At 52.9% G+C, this 17,659-nt stretch overlaps 2 protein-coding genes across 5 annotated transcripts in view; both read right to left on the bottom strand.

The window, feature by feature from the left end:
- LOC133760029 (glutathione S-transferase Mu 1) overlaps positions 1-17,659 on the bottom strand; it is a 71,986-nt gene that overhangs the window by 51,298 nt on the left and 3,029 nt on the right. The window contains exons 8-10 of one of the 4 annotated variants that reach the window (XM_062191914.1): positions 15,286-15,371; positions 14,944-15,082; positions 13,818-14,320 (exon numbers count right to left, since the gene is read on the bottom strand). The exons of 1 other annotated variant lie outside the window; for it this stretch is intronic. In XM_062191914.1, coding sequence (XP_062047898.1) covers positions 14,303-14,320; positions 14,944-15,082; positions 15,286-15,371 — 243 coding nt within the window. In that variant the 3' untranslated portion in view covers positions 13,818-14,302. Of the gene's footprint in view, positions 1-13,817; positions 14,321-14,406; positions 14,515-14,894; positions 15,083-15,285; positions 15,372-17,659 lie in introns of those variants that run through there. 2 more of the 4 variants (XM_062191912.1, XM_062191913.1) reach the window with 2 other exon arrangements.
- LOC133760031 (glutathione S-transferase Mu 1-like) lies at positions 1,205-7,135 on the bottom strand. The gene is made up of 8 exons (XM_062191919.1): positions 7,002-7,135; positions 6,664-6,739; positions 6,237-6,301; positions 5,849-5,930; positions 5,661-5,761; positions 4,725-4,820; positions 4,529-4,639; positions 1,205-2,062 (listed from the first exon to the last, which is right to left on the bottom strand). Exons 1-8 carry the CDS (start codon positions 7,035-7,037, stop codon positions 1,973-1,975), a joined length of 657 nt encoding a protein of 218 aa, XP_062047903.1. The 5' UTR covers positions 7,038-7,135; the 3' UTR covers positions 1,205-1,972.

Consider the following 17,659-nt stretch of genomic DNA (forward strand, 5'->3'; position numbering starts at 1 on the left):
TCGGCACAAAAATTGAGCCTGCAGGTGGGCACATCCTGTCCTCATCCACTCCTCTGCTGGGGGACACTGAGGTGGGTCCATCCCTGTCGTGTGTGGGGCTGTCATGGTCCTGGGTGGACAAACAGATCTTCAAGAATTTGCTATTTTTTTCTACTTATACAGAAGTGATATTGCTGCATAATATGGTAATTCTATTTATTATCATTTTTCTGAGGAACCACAACGCAGATTTGCACAATGGCTGGGCCATTTTACATTCACACCACAGAGCAAAGGGTTTCGATTTCCCCAAGCCCAGCACTTCCTTTGTCCAGCTTGTGGTCACAGCCATCATAATGCGTGTGAGGGGCGACCCAGTGCGGCGGTGATTGGCCCCTCTCTGCTCAGTGCTGTGGGGCAACGTCCAGGTCCCTCCTGCACATCTCCTCTGGGAAATGGCGGCTCAGGTCCCTCACCCATTGAGAACTGAGCTGCTTGGTTTCATTGTTTCTGCATCACGTGCTGTGTAATCTAGTCTTGCTGGACCACAGCCCTGCCTCATTCCTGCACGTGTTATCCCCGGTTGATTCTTCACAGACGTAGGGCTGAGGAATCACCACACCACTGTACGCCCTGCAAAGCCTGAGTACCGGCCGCTTAGGGAAAATGCTCGCTGACTCCTGTTCTAGATGTATGGCTACCACGTGATTGTACAACAATGTCACCTGAAACTTCAGGACTTTTCTCTCTTCTGACTTAGAGTGTAATAAAATGTTGGCTTAACTACTTTTGCACTATCAGTTTCATAAGCACTTAGTTTGACTAAATTCTGACCTTACAAACCATATTTATTTTAAATTAACCATTTGTTTCCCACTGGCATTTCCAACAGATCTACTGTGGATTTTTATTTGACTTGGAAGTGCAGCTTCAGGCAGTGATTGTACTGACAGATTCCAACAGGACAACCTTGTGGGTGCTACTCTACACCTCCCCTGGCTCGGAAAACTCCTCCCAGAGCCCCAAGCCCAACCATGAGTGACAGATGGCATAGCTGGCACAGGCCTTTGAGAGGGAAATCGTCCACATTTCCAAACTTGGGGAACACCTGCTGTATGCCAGGCCCCAGGACACAGGACTCAGGTAAGACACAGAGGGATGCCTCCTCCATGGGTTCTGACTCAGCTGGGGTTTAATATACACACAGACAACAATGATTATGCAGTGGGATCTTTTATTGAGAAACATCCTGAAACTGTAGATGAGAACATCTGTATCAGGGAAAGCTTCTGGGAGGAGGTGACAGAGGGGTCTGCCCAAGCCTGCTCAGCCCCGTCCCCATCAGCCCAGCGGCTCTCAGAACCCCGCACGGCTGCACGTGGCCCTCGGCGCCCTCCCTCCAGGGTGAAGCAAGGAGGAACCCGGGCAGAGGAGAAACCCAGGGCCAGGAGCAGAGCGACATGGATAGGGCCCGGAAATGAACAAGATCCCTCATAGCCCTGCCTGAGCACGCACTACCCCCACACTCATCCTGCCCACCCAGCCCCTGCTGTGGGCAGCAGAACAAAGAAAATCCAACAAGGTCTGCACAGTCAGCGCCCAGTCAGGGCATCACAGGGGTGAGAAGGGCCCGGCTGAGGTCAGGCCCTCCTGGGGACCAGACAGCACTGGGGAGACCCCGCTGGGGAGCAGGGCCGCAGCCCAGGCACAGCCATGTTTCTGGCAGTCTGGGAGCTCAGACCGGGCCCACGGAGAGAGACGAGGACCGTGGGGTCGGCTTAGTGCGGGAAGAGCAGCCTTAGAGGGGACGTGGGGAAGGGTGGGGGCTGAGCCTGGCCAAGCCTGCGTGGGAGGGGCTGGCTCAGGACACAGGCAGCCAGCAGGTTGATGGGGGAGGGGGAGGTAGGGAGATGGAGGAGAAAGGGGTGAGAAGCCTGAAGCTGGACCAGGGAGACCTGAGCTCCCAGCGCCACGCCCACCTCCTTCCAGGGCCCTATACTCCTGTCCATGTGGCGATCTTCGCACACACAGGCACTCTGATGAAGCGGCTGGACTTCATGTAGGCAGAGATCTTCGGCAGGGCCTGGAGTTGGAAACAGAAAGCACAAGGAGTCAGGGTCTGCGGCCCCACTGGGCTTCAGGCAGCCCCAGCGCGTCACGGCAGAACCCCGACAGCGGCCTCTCCCCAGGGCCTCACTGGCTGCAGGGAGTCTCATAGGACCGCAGCCCTGCTGGGTCCTCGCTGCCTTACTTACGACTCAGGTCCCGCCTTCATGAGAACAACGGGTAGGGAGTTACAAACAGCCCGGTGCAGACTCAGAGCCCACCCCACTCCCCGAAGGATCCATTCCTGGCCACCTTACACTGAAGGGAACCTGAGTGTCACAGCGGGTCAGCAGTGACCACGGCGTTAAGGGATGGGCAGGTATACAGGCAGGACGCGGCCTGGCTCTGTCCCTCTCCCACTCGGCCCTCCACCTCCACACCCCACAGAGACCCTGTCATCCCCGTCTGCACAAACATTCTCCTTTTCACAACGAGGCTGCCGGCTTCCCTGGGATTGCACACACAGGAGGGACAGCCAACGGGACAAAGGGGCTGAGCCCACGCCAGGGCACCTTGCAAAGCAGCCCGGCTCTCACCCAGGGACTCTGCAAGCCCTGAACTTAGGGAACAGGAGGAGCTGAAGCAGCAGAGCAAGGCCAGGCCAGGCTCCACCCACTCCTGGACGGACGCAGGAAGTCCTACCTCCTGCACTCGGGGTCTGCGCCCGATCTCACTGTCTCAGCCCCTCGTCCTGAGCCCTGCTCCACACACAAGGCCAGGACACGCATGAGCCAAGTCCTCTACACCAGGACACTAGTGCCAGGGACTTCCTAAAGAACTCAGGGGGATGCACAGTGTTCTGGACTAAACGGGCCTGGCCTGTTTAGGCCTCAGGGTCGCACACAGATCTAATCTCTGCCTCTCCTCCTGGGAACTCAGCGTTGAGCCGACTGTTGCAGAATTGCCAAGGCCACAGGCCTGGACCTGATCCAGAGCTGATGGAGCTGAAAACAACATCTTTTGATGGGAGTGGAATGGAAGAAAGATTGTGGACTGGAAAAACCTGTTTAAAAAATACCTCCCATTCCCAAATCTGTGATACAATAGGTTTGTTTGGAGCAAACAAGCTGTCCCTGGGAGATGGGCGTGACCGTGTGTGAGGTCAGGGCTGTGTGGAGCCTGCAGTTCTCTATGCTCACTTGCAGGATAGAGTCTCCATGCACGTGCATCCGTGCAAAAACAGGCCCTGCGCCATGTCACAGGCAGAACAGTGGGGCGCTGGAGTCAGAGCAAGAGGGAGGGTGGGAGGGAAAGGAAGTCTGCTCCACACACAAGGCCAGGACACGCATGTGCCAAGTCCTCTACACCAGGACACTAGTGCCCAGGGACTTCCTAAGGAACTCATGGGAATGCACCGTGTTCTGGACCTAACGGGCCTGGCCTGTTTGGGCCCCAGAGCCCCCACACAGATCTAATCTCTGCCTCTTCTCCTGGGAACACAGCGTTGAGCCGACTCTAGCAGAATCGCCAAGGCCACAGGCCTGGCCCTGATCCAGAGCTGATGAGGAGGCGCTGAGAAGGTGAACTCTGGATGGGATTGGACCAGGAAAATGAAAGTAGACTGAAAAACAAGTTTAATAAATACCTCAAATTTTGAAATCTGTGATAAAGTAGGATTTGTTGGTATAAACAAGCTGTCCCTGGGAGATGGATGTGACCGTGGGTGACGTCAGGGCTCTGCACCTCAGCACCACCATCCACCTCCCAGCTCTGCGGAGCCTGCAGTTCTATGCTCAGTTCCAGCATGGAGTCACCATGCAGGAGCATCCACATAAAAACAGGCCCTGTGCTACCTCAGTCAGAACAATGGGGCACTGGAGTCAGAACAAGAGGGAGGGTGGGAGTGAGAGGAAGTCTATTGTCCCACAATCAAGACAGGATCCTCCACCAGGGGCGCCTGCATTACAATCCATCTGGGCACCAGAATAGCCTGGGACCTCAGTGCTTCCCCACAGGGACCTGATTGGTGCGAGCACGCTGTCCATCAAGTATGATCGCTGCCAGTGTCTCTGACACTAACCCTCCATCCTCCCTGCTCTCAGCCCTCCTGAGGCCAGCTGACCACACATGGCTGAATGTCCTGCCTCTCTGGTAAGTCCTAGGATGGGAGACACAGGCTGCACAAGGCCCTGAGGCTGCGCCTCTTAGCACAAAATTGGGATAAACCCTGACTGCTGCCCACAGCCGTAAGAGGATCACAGGGAGACCAGTATAGCTCAGACTTGCTCCAGGATCCTGAGCATTTGGCTCACCCTTACAAACTCAGTTTCTTTATGTCACATGGGAGGAGGACCTCGTGCAAATACACTTGACACCACCGATGTAAGATGCGAAGCCTGGGTCCTAAGTTCCCAGCTGGGCTGCAGTTTAGCTCCAGGACGCTGAGCATGGAGGGACGGGGACAGGGAAAGACAGCGCAGAGTGAGGAGGCTCAGGGAGTCACCTCGAAGCGGGACATGAAATCCTTCAGGTTTGGGAACGCGTCCAGGCACCCAGGCTCAAATATCCGGTTCTGGTCAAGGATGTCGTAGACAAGGAAATCGGCGAAGGTGATCTGCAGGAGCCAGGACGACAGAGCTCAGACCCGGAGGAAGACCGACCCCTCCTCCTCCCCACCCGCACCCCCCCCCCCCTTTTACCTTGTCCCCTGCGAACCAGGGCCGCTTCCCCAGGAACTGCGAGTACAGCTGCAGCTTCTCAGGGAGCCCCTTCAGGTACTCGGGCTTCAGCTTCTCCTGAGGCACAATCAGCTGTCACCACCCTCAGACACAGAGCCCTGCAGACAGGCACCGCCCAGTGCTGCCCGGGCCCCGCTGGCCAGGGCTGAGCAGCACAGTGGCCCTGGGCGGTGCCCACCCTTCCCCTTCGTTCATCAGCACTGAATAGACACCTCCTGGGTACCTACCCTATCTTCACAGGCACTGGGCAGTCACAGGGGAACCCAGCACTGTCCTGAACCTGTCACCACTGGTGTCCACAGAACCTCTAAGGGTCAGAGCCAGGAGAGCCATGAGCACCTGGCTTCCCCTGGACTCAGACGTGGGGTGAAAGCAGAGACAAAGAACTGAGAGATCTCAGGAGAGAAGCCGAACCCTACCCGGGGGGCAGGGGAGCGGAACGGGTATCTGCAGATACAGAAGATGAGACTTCAACTCTGAGAATGGAGGGAGGACAAAGGTCCTTGGCTGACGAGGGCTGCCCATAGGGGAAATACACTTACCCCAGTGGGTGGCACAGAGTCAGCCTTGGGATAGGGCACCCATCTGAAGACGCCCCCCTCTTGGACTACTGTAACTCATGTACTGGACTCTGTTCCCATGCGCTGTACATGGTGGGAACAGCTGGGAAAGACGTCCCTTGATGAGGGTAAAGGTTAGGCATGAACTGGATTCTGGGGCAATTACGTATTTAGAAACTGAAGTTCCCCTCGTATGGAATCAACATGTTGGACTGATAGGAAATTTCCTGGAGAAGCAGGTCCCCAGGGAGTTTAATGACAAACAGGACCAGTGCAGGTGTGAACACAAGAGTGCAACTCACTGACCCCCGCCACATCCAACCCAGCGGGCACTCACAAAGTCCGGACTGTAGCACATCATGGCGAATTGCATGCGGTTGTCCATAACCTGGTTCTCCAGAATGTCCACGCGAATCCTCTCCTCTTCCGTTTCCCCATCTGCAGCCCACAATACGAAAACTAAGTGTCTTATGCAACCACGCCTAGGGACGCCCCCGCCCTCGCCCTGCAGCCAGCCCCACTCACACAGGCCGTGCTTGCGGGCCACGTAGCGCAGGATGGCGTTGCTCTGCGTGAGCTTGTGAGTCCCATCAATTAGGTAGGGCAGCTGCGTGGTGACCAGGGCACTCAGCTGGGCTCCCAGGCTCCCAGCATCCCCTTCCCCGAGCAGGGGCAGACGGGAGACCCGGCACTCTCTGCACCCGGCCCATGGCAGGCTCTAAGCACACACTCTGTACAGTGAGTGAGTGAGCTACGACACAGAACATCACGGAAAAGTACTGCAGAGAACCAGGAAGGACAGCGGTGAGCACGAGGCCCTGACCTCAGACCTCCAAGCTGGGGAAGGAGACAGAGGTACAGACACCTTGCAGGCCACCGCCCCCCACCCCCCAACTCCGTCCCCTGCACCTACATTGGGAAAGTCCAGGCCCAGTCTGAATTTCTCACTCAGCCACTGGCTTCTGTCATAGTCGGGAGCTGTGGAGTAGATGAGACCCCAGGAATCGGGGGTGAGACCTCCACCCCCAAACAGGCATCTGAGATCTGAGCCACTCAGAGTCATAGTCCAGGCCTGGGGAAAAGAGTGAGGGTACGGGCCCTGGACTCTGCATGCAACAGGCTTCCAAAAGTGTGGGGATGTCTGTGGGAGACCCCAACCCAATCACAGCCCAGCGCCTTGCCTTGGGAAGTCACAACTGCACCCTCCAGGGGACCAGGGAAGGGGCAGGCTCATTCCCAACTGGTGGGGGCTGCACAGGAGTGCAAAGGGTGGCCGCGAGGGGTTGCTACGTGTCCGTAGCCATGGGCTGGGCAGAAGTCAGAGCAGGAGGGTGCATTACCGTCCCCCATGGTGTATCTCTTTTCCTCGTAGCTGGTGTCTGTGTATTCCAGGAGCAGGCGGATGGGCAGAGCCAGCTGGAGGAGATGACCCGGGGCAAGAGACAGAGTTGAGGGGACTCTGCCTGCGGCCCCGTATCCTCCAGGGGAGCCCCCATTCTAGGCCTGATACCGCTCCCTCTTCCCTTCCCTGCCCCCGTCCCTCGGACTAAGAGCCAGCTCCCGGGGCTCCGGATGGCCTCAGAGGCGTCCACAAGTTCTTCCAGGAAACAAGGCCTAAGCCTCCCCAGCTGCCCAGGGCCCCGCCCCGCCCCACCGGCCGAGCGGACCCCTCGCTCACCCCGCGGATATCCCAGTAACCCAGCGTCATGGGCATGGTGCAGCTCCTGTGGTCTCAGAGGAATGGCCTCTGCTGGACGGGCCTGGGGCTTTTCCGAGATCCTTGGCTGGGAGGAGGGGCGGAGTTTGCTGCGAACACGCCCCGCCCCGCCCCTAATTCCGTGCATTCCGGGAGGCCTGCAGCAGGGTGCTCGGCCCCGCCCACAGGACGGAACAAGACCCAGGGCCGCCCCCAGGGTTCGCTGAACCAATAGGCTTCAGGACGGACCAAAGCCCAAAGCAGGGCCTGTACCCAGACCACTGTGCTGTATCCCAGGAGTGGGCAGTGCCATTGGCAGAAGAGCCAGGGCTTAACACAGCGTCACGGTTCCCCCCTCCTTGCTCTGCTGTCTGGCTCCGCCTTCGTCCTGAGATTGCCCAGCTACCACCTCACCCCTGCCCCCCCCCACAACCCCCCCCCCCCCCCCCACACACACACTGGGAGTTCTGGGAAGTTAGCTGCTGGCTCAGGACAAAAAGGGGCTGGGTGGCCCGAAACCATGGTTTCATTCAGCATCTACCATAGCAAGGTATGAGTCTCTCAGTAAAGAGTGAATATTCTGGCCCAGCAGGTGCACCAGGTGCCTCCCCCAGAAACCTCCTGCCAGGCAGCTGGGTTTGGCTGTGTCTGGTTTGGGGTCGGGTTTGAGTGACAAGTTCATCCCAATGCAGTAGCACTGAGAGGCAGGATCTTTGAGGGGGGATAAGGTCCTAGGGCTCCACACTCATTAAAAGATGAACTAGTTAGTAGCAAAAAAAAATCTCATTAAAAATGGGGAAAAGACATGACTAGACATTTCTCAAGAAAAAATAGTCACATTGCCAAAAACTGTATGAAAAATTCTTTTTAAAAAAAGCTTTTATTTATTTATTGACTGGCAGAGTGAGAGACAGTGAGAGGAAGAGACAGAAAGAAAGGTCCTCCATCTGCTGGTTCACTCTCCAGTGTCCACAACGGCCAGCCGGAGCTGGGCCTATCTGTAGCCAGGAGCAAGGAGCTTCCTCCAGGCCTCCCACGTGGGCAAAGGGGCCCAAACACTTAGACCATCTGCTGGTTTCCCAGACCATTAGCAGGGAGCTGAATCAGAAGTGGAGCAGTGGGGCTCAAATCTATCCACCCAGCTCAGGCCCCTGTCTGTGTGCAGGCTCAGGAAACAGGCCTCAGCGTGGATTCCTTGGTAGGTTTCCCACAGCAGGACAATATGGGGTAGGCACCCAAAAACTTGGGTCATCTTCCACTGCTTTCCCAGGCACATTAACAGCTAGCTGGATTGGAAGTGGAGCAGCTGGGACTCAAACTAGTGCTCATATGGGATGCCAGCATGGCAGGTGGTGGCTTTACCCACTAGGCCACAGCACTGGCCCTGCAAACAATCTTTCTTAACACTTTGCCTTGCAGTGTCTGCTTTGGGGATTTATCATATAAAGGAACCAAAAATAGGGCAACTGTTATTTTAAAGACAATCGCACTGTTGTAAGAAATGTTTAAAACAAAATCCACAAGCCCAATAGCATGAGAATGATTAGACACACTCTACTAGGTGTTTGTATCATCTGGCTCATCTTCCCGAAGAAACAGACCTCAATAAAGACCAAAAGAGGATTTGAAGTGTCACCACTAAAGTTAGACTATAAATGTCATAGTAACCATTCACTGAGCTCCTACTAGCTTCAGGGGCTAAGTGTTATACACACATCTATAACACCAATAAAGAGACAATGAAGAGACAAAAAGAGACAATGAAGGGACAAAATCCCATGTCCTGCCATTGACATCCTAAGGGAGAAGCAGACAATAAAGACACACACAGAGACACCACATGGTGTATGAAATATGCACACTCTCACTGCAGGGTAACTCCCGTGCAGCAAAGTGCAGACTGTAAGTGTACATACCATGGGCGTGCACTATTGTGTGCGGTAAGTAATCACCACCCAGCTGGAGACAGAGGACATTTCCCGCACTCCACAGGCCCTCAATGAATGACCTCCCACCCCTCCAAGGTCACCATTCATCTGATTCATCACCACAGAGCCATTTTTCTTGTGAACTGATTTTCAGATCGACAGAATAATACAGTAGGTTCTTACTTTATTGGATCCAGGTCCTTTTACTCAATATTATGTTCTTAATGCTCACCTTACGTTGTGTGTATAACATTGGCATATTAATTTTTGTGAAAATATAATATTTTGGGCCAATTCTGTGGCACAGTGGGTTAAAGACCTGGCCTACAGCGCCGGCATCCCCTATGGGTGCCAGGAATCCCAGCTGCCCTTCTTCCAATCCAGCTCTCTGCTATGGCCTGGGAAAGCAGTAGAAGATGGTCCAAGACCATGGCCTTTGCACCCACCTGGGAGACCCGGAAGAAGCGCCTGGCTCCTGGCTTCAGATTGGCGCAGCTCCAGCTGTTGCGGCCATCTGTGGAGTGAACCAGCAGATGGAAGACCTCTCTCTCTCTGTCTCTATCTCTCTCTATAACTCTGTTTTTTTTTTTTTTAAGATCTTTTATTTGTTTATTTGAGATTAGAGTTACAAACAGTGAGAGAGGGAGAGACAGAGAGAAAGGTCATCCTTCCGTTGTTTCACTCCACACAGGCCGCAAATGGCCGGATCTGCGCCGATACAAAGCCAGGAGCCAGGAGCTCCTTCTGGGTCTCCCACGTGGGTGCAGGGGCCCAAAGACTTAGGCCATCCTCCACCACTATCCCAGGCCATAGCAGAGAGCTGGATTGGAACAGGAGCAGCCCAGAATAGAACCGACGCCCACTGGGATGCCGGCACTGCAGGTGGAGGATCAACCTACTGCGCCATGGTGCCAGCCCCTGTAAGTCTGTCATTAAATTAAAAAAAAAAATCTTTAAAAAAATAAATATATATCATTATGTAAATAATGGAACTCGATTAATAAACCACAGTGTAGTTTTTTCCCGTTCTTCTATTGATGATTGGAATTGTCATCACTTATGACAGTAAAAGCAGCTGTTTAAAATAAAGATGCTTTCAACATGATTGTACATAACGCTTGGAGACACATGCACTCCTTCTTGCTGGGTGCTGGGATTCCTGAGTTACAGATTGATGTATGTTTAGCTCTAGTTGCTGTATCAGGAGTCTAAAGTGGTCATCCCACTAGCAGTGTATCAGTTTCAGTTACTCCATGAATTCTCCAAAATTCGGTGCTATGAATGGAAACCATTCTAGTGGGAAATACTAGGATCCAGCGATGCTTGTAATTTCTCTGCAGCCTGATGAGGTTGAGCATGTTTCCATACCAGACTGGCCTTCTGGACAGTCACTTGTCAGGAATGCCTACTTGGGGCAGGCACTGTAGCACGGTCAGTTAAGCCCTCTGTGACGCCAGCACCCCATATCAGAGTGCCAGCTCCAGTCTCGGCTGCTCTGTTTCCTACCCAATTCCCCGCTGAGGTGCCTGGGAAAGCAGTGGAAGATGGCCCAAGTGTTTGGGCCCCTGCCACCCATGTGGAAGACTTGAATGGACTTCTGGCTCCTGGCTTCAGCCTGGCCCAGCCCCAGCCATTGTGACTTTTGGGAAATGAACCAGCAGATGGAAGATCTCTCTCTCTCTCTCACTCTCATTGTCTCTCAAATAGATAAATATTTTTAAAATGCCTACTCAAGTCTTGATCCATTTTTAATGTGCTGTATCTTTGGTTATGTATTTTGGATAAGAGACCAGCTAGGGTTTGCATATGCTGGGAAAGTATCTCGCACAGGTTCCATTAGAATCTTGGTCCCCAGTGGGGAGATGTTCCAGGAGGCAGAGCCTTGACCAGCTGAGGCAGAGTGGAAGGAGGGCAGGTCAGGGGCTATCACTGTCATGGAGTTTAATAGTGGGCTTGCAGTGCTCATTTCTGCAAGATCAAAGTAATATGAAAAGACAAGCTTAGCCAGCCCCTGAATCTCTGGTTTCCTAATCACAGATGTTCCATCACCGTGCAAAACTCTGAGCTAAATAAACCTCATTGCTTTACAACTACCCAGGCTCATAGAAGATACTGAAACAAGACTTGCTGGTTTCCGATAATCTCTCCCACCGGAGCTTTGCCTTAATCGTGACCCACAACACAACTGTTGCTGGTGACACTTTGGGCATCGCCGAGCTATTACAAACACCTCTTTGCAGCTCCTTCCCCTGTGAGTCAGCGTGTCTCCAAGAGGATGCCATGCTGAGGCCCTGGTGACTGATGAGTGAGGTGCAGGGAGCCTGCGCTCAGGGTGCTCCCGCAGCAAGAAAAGCCTAGGATTCCAAGAGGCCTTCGGCTTGCAGCCTCAGGATGAGAGCCCAAACCCCTTTCTTTAGTGAAGAGCAGGCCATCCACACAGGGATTCAGGGCACAGCAGCGTCAGTCTTCTCATCAGAAACGCTGATGCCAGAAACCAGTGAGGAAACCACCCGAGGTCAGAGGTCTCCACTCTGATCCATACCCAGCCAGACAACTAACGGAGGGAACACTGGGATAAAGACAGCATCAGACTGGATGTCCACATGTCGAAGTATGAAGCAAGACCCCTATCTTACACCTTATACAAAAATCCATTCAATATGGATCAAAGAACTAGAGATGTGCCATGACACCATGAAACTAATTGACAGCACAGGGGAAACCCTTCAAAATATTGGAACAGACGAAAAATTCCTGGAGAAGACCCCAGAGGCACGGGTAATCAGAGATAAAATAAACAAATGGGATTACCTCAGATTGAAGAGTTTCTTTACAGCAAAGGAAACAGTCAGGAAAGTGAAGAGGCAACCAACAGAATGGGAGACGTTATTTGCAAACTACACAACAGATAAAGGATTAACAACTAGAATCTATAAAATGATCAAAAAACACCACAAAATCAAAACAACCCAATAAAAAAGTGGGCCAAGGACCTTAACAGACACTTTTCAAAAGAGGAAATCCAAATGGCCAACAGACACATGAGAAAATGCTCAGGATCCCTAGCCATCAGGGAAATAGAGATCAAAACTACAATGAGGTTTCACCTCACTCCAGTTAGATTGGCTTACATACAGAAATCAACCAACAACAGATACTGGTGAGGATTTGGGGAAAAGGGACACTAATCCACTGTTGGTGGGAATGCAAACTGGTAAAGCCACTATAGAAGAAAGTTTGGAGAGTCCTCAGAAACCTGAATATAGCACTACCACAGGACCCAGCCATCCCACTCCTTGGAATTTACCCAAATGGAATTAAAGGGGAGAAAAAAAGAGCCACTTGCACCTCAATATTTGTTGCAGCTCAATTCACAATAGCTAAGATACCAACCTAAATGTCCATCAACGGATGACTGGATAAAGAAACTATGGGATATGTACTCTATGGAACACAATACAGCAGTAAAAAAACAATGAAATCCGGGCATTTACAACAAAATGGAGGAAGCTGGAAAACATCATGCTGAGTGAAATAAGCCAGTCCAAAAGGGACAAATATCATATGTTCTCCCTGATCAATGGCAACTAAACGAGCATCTAAAATGATACCATTGAAGTGAAATGGACACTATGAGAGACAATGACAGGATCAGCCCTTGTCTAGACTGTTGAGGAATAACTTACTATTTTATTCCTTTTAGTATTTTTGTTGTTGTGGTTGTTGTTGTGGTTGCTCTGTTTGTTCTACATTAAGACCACTGGTTGAACTCTGTAATCAATGCACAATCATTCTTAGGCGTTTAAAATTAACAGAAAAGTGATCTATGTTAAACACAGGAGTGGGAATAAGAGAGGGAGGAGATATATAGGTTGGCACATGCTCACTCGGACTTACCTCCAATGGTGGAACTAGAAATGTGCCAGGGGATTTCAACTCAATCTTACCAAGGAGGCAGGTACCAATGCCAGCGCACTTGGTAAAGTGATAAGTATAAATACACAACCGATCAAAAAGATAGGGTATGTGTCGAAGAGATTTCACAAATAAGACCAGTGTAAGCAAAAAATGAAGGATAGAATTAAAAGGGAGAGAATGATCCTGCGGGGGAAGCAGGACACACAGCAGACTCATAGAATGGTAAACGCCCCAAACAGCACTCCTGCCTCAGAATCAACCCTTGGGACATTCGGATCTGGCTAAAAGGTCCATGAGAGTCTCACAGGCATGGAAAGCCATGACACGGTGGCAAAAAACAATCTAAATGAAAGACCCTGGTGAACAAGACCCCAGCAGAAGGAACAGGCCATCAAGGAGGGAGGCGCCTTTCTCTGAAGGGAGGAAGGAACCTCCACTGTGATACAGCCTCGACTAAACAAGTTCAGAGTCGGTGAACTCAAGGGGCTTCCATAGCCCAGACAGCTCATAGCAAGAGTCTCGGGTGATTGCTGACGTCATAAATAAGAGTGCCAATTGTTAAATCAACAACGGGAGTCACTGGGTACATGCTCCCCACGTAGGATCTCTGTCCTTAATGTGTTTTACTATGAAACTTAAAAACACTACTAGTCAAACAATACCCTATACCTTGTGCGGTTGTGTGAGTGCAGCCTGTTGAAATCCTTGCTTAGTATATACTAAGTTGATTTCAGTATATGAAGGTAATTGAAATGAAACTCGATGAAGGGTGGGATGGGAGAGGGAGTGGGAGAGGGGAGGGCCACGGGAGGGAGGGAGGGTGGGGGGGAAGCCACAATACAAAAGTTGCACTTTGTAAATTCACATTTATTAAATAAAAAAATAATAACTATATAACAAACAAAAAAAAAGAAAATAAAGAACTTAATACTTTACCCTTTTAGTATTTATTATGTTCTACTTGAAACTATTGGTTGAACTCTGTAATTAATACACAATTATTCTTAGGTGTTTAATTAATGCTATAACTAGTGCTCAAATAGTATTTTACACTTTGTGTTTCTGTGTGGGTGCAGAGTGTTGAAATCTTTACTTAATATATGCTAAATTGATCTTCTGTATATAAAGATAATTGAAAATTAAAAAAAACAAAAAGACAGTATCAGTAGGGCCCGGGGCTGGGTGCAGCGGGTATAGCTGCCACCTGTGTTGCCAGCTCCCTTTTCGGGCACCGGTTCGAGTCCCCACAGTTTCTCTTAAAACACAGCTCCCTGCTAATGCACCTGGGAAAGCAGCAGGAAATGTCCCAAGCACTTGGGCTCCTGCATCCACTTGGGAAACCCTGAAGAAGCTCCTGGCCCAGCTGCAACTGTTGCTGCCATTTGGAGGGTGAACCAGAGGATGGAAGTCCTCTCTCTCTCTCTGTAACTTTGCCTTTCAAGTAGATAAATAAATCTTTAAAAGAAAATAAAAGCCTAGATCAATGACCAGACCTTAAAAAAAAAAAAAAAAAAGACAACCACAACGACTTTATCAGAAAAGCCAAGAATCAAAAATATATCTCACTGTTCCTATGACGGCTGTGCAGCAGGTCTGGGGAGGCCCTCAAAAGCACCTGAGAAAATGAGCAGAGACAGGGCCCTGGACACCTAGCGGAGGGGACAGAGTCACACAGTGTGGAGGCCACAGGCTCCGAGCTCCCTGTACTGGGGCCCCCACCCCACTGGTCGCACTTGTAGAGCTGCACGGCTCTGCACAGCCATGGGGAATGCGCCACGGCACATGGGCAGCAATGAAAGAGGCCCAGGCCCAGAAAGGGGCCACCTCTGTCGTCTACAGAGCCTCACTGGGCTGCCTGCTCTAAGAGGGGTCGCTCACAGAAGCACGAAGACTTGAGACCCCCCCAGGACCCCACTCATTCCCTATGAGCACAGCCACAGCCAGGGTCAGGGGTCAGCCAGCACCTAGGAAGCAGCGGTGAGAGCGGGCGAGTGCGGGGAGCCAGAGGCAAGAAGACGAGACACAGAGGAAACGTGCGCCAGGCTTTACTGGGGGTGGACAGGGGGGGCAGCCAGCACCTGGGGGAGGGGCCTGCACTGTAGGTAATGCTGGTCCTTCAGGGCAGGGCTCCAGGAGCTCAGGGCTAAGGCTCCCAGGCCCGGGATCCAGTCTGGGTCCTCTGGGCAGACACAGCCACTGGTGGGCAGGACACAGGGCCTGCAAGAGGGGGAATGCACTGGCATGAATGAGAGGGGAGGTGCTTAAGGGAATTTTTGGAACAGCAGTGGGGTGGGAGGAAGGAGGATCCATACGGCCTTGGGATGAGAAGGGATTGGAAGGAAGAAGGTGGTGGCAGGGGGCGGGGCAGCGGGCTGAGCACGGGCTCCTTGCTTGAATCTCCTGGCATCTCTGGGCCCTACTTGTTGCCCCACGTGGCGTTCTTCATGAACACAGGTCTCGGCAGGAAGCGGCTGGACTTCATGTAGGCAGAGATCTTCTCCAGGCCCTGAGAGTGGGGACAAGGACAGAGATTAGGGTCTGCGGCCCCTCCGGGCTTCAGGCAGCCCCAGTGCAGGCCCAGCACGGCAGGACCCTGACAGCTGCCCGCGGGCTCCATGCCTGGAGAACCACACGGTCTCCCTAGGGTCCACGGCCCTGGTGAGCTCACTCTTCAGGGACCTTTGACTGAGGTCATTCCTGAATAGGACCCAGCAGTCAGGGAGACTCTGCACTGAGCAAGGTGTCTGCCCCACTGAAGACGGCGTGGAGGCCCAGAAAGTCCGCTCAACCACTCTGCATGTTCAGGTCCATGGTCACCACGTATCAGAAGGGAACTTGAGGAGCGGGCAATTGGCACAGTGTTAAGCTACCACTTGGGACATCGCCACCCCATACCAGAGAGCCTGGGCTTGAGTGTCAGCTCTACTCTCCAATGCAGCCCCTTGCTACTGCACATCCTGGGAGGCAACAGTGACAGCTCAAGTGCCTGGGTCCCTGCAACTCACGGGGAGACCAGATTGAGCTCCTGGCCCCCGGCTCCAGTCTGGCCAAGTGGCTGCTGAGAGGGTTTGTGGAGGGGAACAGAGGCACGGAGATCTCTGCCTGTCTCTGCTTCTCAAATAAATGTAAAAGGAAAATCCAGGGACCTGAGCCACAGAGAAGTCAAGCACCCTCCTTGTGCTCACATGACTCTAATGCCGCAGGGCTGGAAGCTCCTGGCCCTGTCTCTCTCAGATTCTGGACCCCTGCTGCCCTGCCCCTCCCTCCCTCTGGAAGCCTGGTCACTCCTGGTCTGCTCACACTTTCTCCCTTCCCCAGGAGGCTCTTGGCTTGGCTGGGTTTGCACATGGAGTGGGGGATTGCTAGCATGCAAATGAGCTCAGACCACGCCTGTGCGGCTGGGAAGACAGCCCAGAGCTCACTCGGTGACACTGCTAAGCCTGTGCTGAAGTGGCTACAGGGAAGTCAACTGGAAAGAAAAGTCAGGGCTCTAATCATTCCCATGAAAAGAGGAAGCCCAGACTTCTTCCCCTGGTACCAGAGCCCGGTCTCTGCCCCAGCCTACCTCACTCCAGCCCTGGCACCGGGCACAAGGCCATACGGCAGCAGAAACACTGTGAACCGTGTTGCCAGGATTCAGAGTGCCCAGATAACAACATTTTTTCCCCTAAGGTTTATATTTTGAAAGGCAGAGTGCCAGAGAGGAGGAGGAGGAGCAGAAGGGGGAGGAGGAGGAGGAGGAGGAGGAGGAGGAGGAGGAGGAGGAGAGACACCTCCCATCTGCTGTTTCCTTCTCCAATTGGCCACAACAGCCTGGGTTGTGCCAAGACAAAGCCAGAACCTGGAACTCTACCCAGGATTCCCACATGGGTGGCAGGCATTCAGGTGACTGAGTACCATGTGCTGCTTCCCAGGCACATTAGTAGGGAGCTGGCCAGCGAGCAGAGTAGCCGGCACTTGAACCGGCAACTCTGATAGGAAAGGTGGGTACCCCAAGTGGTGGCTTAACCTGCCATACGACACTGCCAACCCAGGCTCAGATAATTTCTAAAGGAGTCAAAGAGATCCAGGACCAGCTGTACCCTCCAAGGCAAGGCACCCACCGACCACAGGCTGCAGCCCGCCGCTCTCTGCACCACCCTCCCTCCTGCAGTCATGCCAGCTCTTCTGTAATCTCCAAGGCCATGGAGCCTGGCCCTGAGCCAGAGCTGATGAGAAGTCGCTGAGCAGGTACAGCTCCTACAGGGATGGACTCTAGGCTGAAAAGACCTCTTGGCTAATGCCTCAAATTCCCAACTCTGGGGCAGGCATTAGGCACAGCAGTCAAGACTCCCATTGGGATGCCCGCATCCCGCATCAGAGTGCAAGGGTCTGAGTCTCTGATCCATTTTGACTTTAGCTTCCTGCTAATGTGCTCTTTGGGAGGCAGCAGCTGATGGCACCGGCACTTGAGGCGGTCAGTGCAAGGAGAGACCTGCCCCAAGTCAGCAACAGAACACGTGACACTGGAGGGAGAAACAGGAGAGGGTGAAGGTACGTCAGACTCCTCCAGCCAAACTCCCCGGACAGGGGCCGCCTGTGTGCACTGATCCAGCATGGGCTGGGACCTCAGCGCTTCCACACAGAGATCTGATTAGTACAAAGCTCCCTGGAGAGCAAGTACCAGCACTGTCTGTGTCTGACCCTGAGCCTCCATCCTACCTCGTCTCCGCCCTCCTGATGCCAGCCACGTACACACTGCATACACACTGCTGATGTCCTGGCCCTCCCATGGGGCCCCGGGCTGGGAAACCC

This window comes from Lepus europaeus, chromosome 5 (assembly GCF_033115175.1).
Source record: "Lepus europaeus isolate LE1 chromosome 5, mLepTim1.pri, whole genome shotgun sequence".
Taxonomy (NCBI): domain Eukaryota; kingdom Metazoa; phylum Chordata; class Mammalia; order Lagomorpha; family Leporidae; genus Lepus; species Lepus europaeus.

Coding starts and splice junctions, on each gene's coding strand:
- LOC133760031 (XM_062191919.1), bottom strand. CDS start 7,037: ATGCCCATGACGCTGGGTTACTGGGATATCCGCGGG. Junction 6,740..7,001: donor GTTACTGGGATATCCGCGGG/GTGAGCGAGGGG, acceptor CATCTCCTCCAG/CTGGCTCTGCCCATCCGCCT. Junction 4,640..4,724: donor CCTGGTTCGCAGGGGACAAG/GTAAAAGGGGGG, acceptor TGGCTCCTGCAG/ATCACCTTCGCCGATTTCCT.